General features: G+C 36.7%; 1 protein-coding gene across 1 annotated transcript; it reads left to right on the forward strand.

Moving 5' to 3' along the window:
• Nucleotides 1–1,609: 1,609 nt before the first annotated feature.
• Nucleotides 1,610–2,629, forward strand: LOC142173463 (uncharacterized). The gene is made up of 3 exons (XM_075239059.1): nucleotides 1,610–1,733; nucleotides 1,815–1,894; nucleotides 1,982–2,629. The coding sequence occupies exons 1-3, from the start codon at nucleotides 1,610–1,612 to the stop codon at nucleotides 2,627–2,629; spliced, it is 852 nt and encodes a 283-aa protein (XP_075095160.1).
• The last annotated feature ends 662 nt before the right edge of the window (nucleotides 2,630–3,291 follow it).

Below are 3,291 nucleotides of genomic sequence, written 5' to 3' on the forward strand. Positions count from 1 at the left end.
GAAGGTGGGGAAGTTGAAGTCTAAGAAAGCCAATGGAAACTCTCAAATCTAAGACTAGTAGTTGTTACATAGTTGTAGGACTTTAACTTTGGTGCCAGAAATTAATTCTCAAATCAATTTTGCTGCTCTTTTTGTCGAGTTTTGTTGCTCTTTTGGTCTTATTTTGGTCTAGTTTTACTGCAGTATTTTTGGATTGGTTTTACTTCTGTTTTGGGCTATTTTTTGGTCAATTTTGCTGCTAAAATTAATCTAGTCTTGATGTTGTTTTGCTGCATATTATAGTCCTATTTTGCTACTAAAATTAGTCTAGTCTTGATGCAGTTTTTCAGCCTTTTTTGGTCCAGTTTTGAAATTGAAATTAGTCTACTCTTGATGTTGTTTTGCTGGAATTTTTGGTTTAATTTTGCTGCTGTCTTGGCTCTTAATTACTCCTGTTTTGCTGCAGATTTTGGGCTAATTTTACTGATATTTTGGTTATTTCTTGACAAGTTCTTATGTATTATTTTGATATGATTTTACTGCTAGTTTCGTCCACTTTTTGCTCCATTATTACTATTGTCTTTTAGTCTATTTTTATGGATATTTTCGGTAAAACCTACAAAATAGAAGATTAATCAATAAAAATAATCATTTATTTTCGACTAAATAATAACTAATAATTAAGAAGGCATTCAAAGAATCTCAGCAAATCTGAACCTAAATGTAGCAAAAGAATGTGAATTCATTAAACCCACCAAAGCAGTCAAAAATAAAGTAATAAGTCTGCAACTACATTTACATACTGGATTTTATGTGAATTCATAGAACAATCTGACATTGAGTCGAAAAATTCATTAGAAAGAGAGATTTGTTAAGAAATTCTAGAAAATGTAAAAATAGAGTTCTGATGAGAGAGACCGTCTATATTTAGAAGGGTGTTTTGCCATGTTGGACTGCTATATCAGCTTATTTATATTATTAAACAGGTCCCAAAGGCTCATGTGGTCATCTGCTAGTTCTGAGGCATTTATGGTCCCAAAAAATGACGGCAATGATATTTTTGGTACCAAAAGCAAACATAGGGTATAATTGAGCTATTTCCGATAGTTCGATGACATTTTTGGACCTTTTTCGTAGATTTTTCGTACAATTTTTTTGTCCATTCAATAAATGATACTTACCTTCTTTAGTGCATCATCAATTCTTTTAAGTGTACTCAAGTCTACCTAACTCTAGTTAGTTCGTTTAGGTAGTTAATGTTATTAGAAGTAAAGCAAGTAGTTAGCTAGTGAGTATAATGTGTATAAATAGAATAGCAAAACAAAGAATTAGCTTGTACAGTACATTTCAGTCAATAACAGAATCAGTTATTCTCTCAATGTGCCAATTGTCTTCTCGAAGCTTCTTCTCCCTCTTCTTCTTCTCGAGCTCCAGCCTCCATAGCCATGGAAGTTAACATGGTATCAGAGCTTACATCGTCAATCTAAGCTCAGTCTTCCTCTCGTTCGCTCTCTGCGTAACCACAATTTAGTCACACGGTGTTGAATTGTCACAGAGTGACAGGTGATTGAAGCTAGGGTTTGTTGAAATTACTCGAAATCGAGTTGAATTGTACTCGAAGCAGCTGAAAATGGCGATTACAGATGAAGACAATAATCTCTCACCGGATAATGCCTCTCCGACATCCAGTGCGACCAGATTCTCCACAATCAACCATAATCATCCTCTTTACCTACAACCTACAGATACTCCAGGTAGTTCTCTGATCTCTGTTCAATCGACTGGTTCAGACAACTAAGCTATATGGAGTAGATCTATGCGAATTGGTTTGTTAGGTAAAAGAAAATTAGGATTTGTTGATGGAAGGTATCCTAAGTCTAAATTTGAATCTGAACTACATGATCAATGGGAAAAGGTGAATGCAGTAGTTCTATCATGGATAATGAATGCAGTATGAGCAGGATTACTAAGTAGTGTTGTGTATGCATCTAATGCTCACAAGGTCTGGGAAGATTTAAAGGAAAGGTTTGACAAGGTGAATGGCTCTAGAGTGCTTCATCTCCACACAGAGATTCATAATCTTACTCAGGGAACTATGACTGTTGCCGATTACTTCTCTAAGCTTAGAGACTTGTGGGATGAATTTGATGCACTCATACCTTGCCCTGGGTGTCCATGTCCAGAATCTAAGAAGTATACTGCTCACTTTAAATACCATAGACTTCTACAGTTCCTTATGGGCCTAAATGATTCCTACTCACAAGCTAGGAGTCAGATTATGATGATGTCGCCAGTTCCTAACATCAACAAAGCCTACTCTTTACTTGTGGATCTTGAGAGTCAGAGGAGCCTAGAAAATTTTACACAAGTAGTGCAGGTTGCAGAAGTTCCCGAAGGCACTGCAATGTTTAGCAACAGAGGTCCAGTAGCTGCAAGGAGAAATCCCAGGCCTCAAAAGAAGATTCCTCAGTGTGAGTACTGCCATTACAAAGGACATACAAAGGAGAACTATTACAAGTTGATTGGCTATCCCTCAGACTTTAAGTCTAGGAAGAAGGGAGGTAGTCCTGGAGTATATGGAAACTATGCAAGTTCAACAGTTGGTCATGTCCCCGGTGATGCCTGCAAGTTCACTAACAACAATCCTTAAATGCTCTTTAGAACGCAGAATCAACAGAGTCTTCAAGTACCTCAGTAGCCTATTCAACAACCTGCTCCTTTCTTCACACATGAACAATATTAACAAATTGTTCAATTGCTCAACAAAGGCATAGATGAAGGCCCTTCTTGCAAGACTGCAACAACATGTACTCTGATTGCTCTGGTGGGCTCTCAGTATGTTAAGAATAGATGGATAATAGATACTGAAGCCTGAAAGAAACAAAGAGCATTTACCTACAGGAGATGTAGCACTAGACACACATACAGGGAAATCATTTGTGTTTACTAATGAGGACATTAGTGATGTTCTATATATACCTGATTTCAAATAAAATCTCCTTTCAGTATCTAAGCTTACCAAGGAGTTGCAGTATTTAGTGGCATTCTTCCCTAACTTTTGTATATTTTAGGATCTCTACAGTGGTCAGGTGAAGGGGATTGGTAAGGAGGAACTGGGACTCTACATCCTACAAGGAAGTTCACTACAAGAAAGTTCATTACCTACTCAAGCTAAGTCTTCAAATGATGTAGTTAAGGCAGTAAATAAAAGTTGTGTTACAACTGACAGTAGCAACAACAATAGTACTAATGTTTCTGATTCTTGCTCATTATGGCATATGAGTTTAGGCAATGCTCCAATAGAGGTGATTA

This window comes from Nicotiana tabacum, chromosome 19, assembly GCF_000715075.1.
Source record: "Nicotiana tabacum cultivar K326 chromosome 19, ASM71507v2, whole genome shotgun sequence".
NCBI classification, from domain to species: domain Eukaryota; kingdom Viridiplantae; phylum Streptophyta; class Magnoliopsida; order Solanales; family Solanaceae; genus Nicotiana; species Nicotiana tabacum.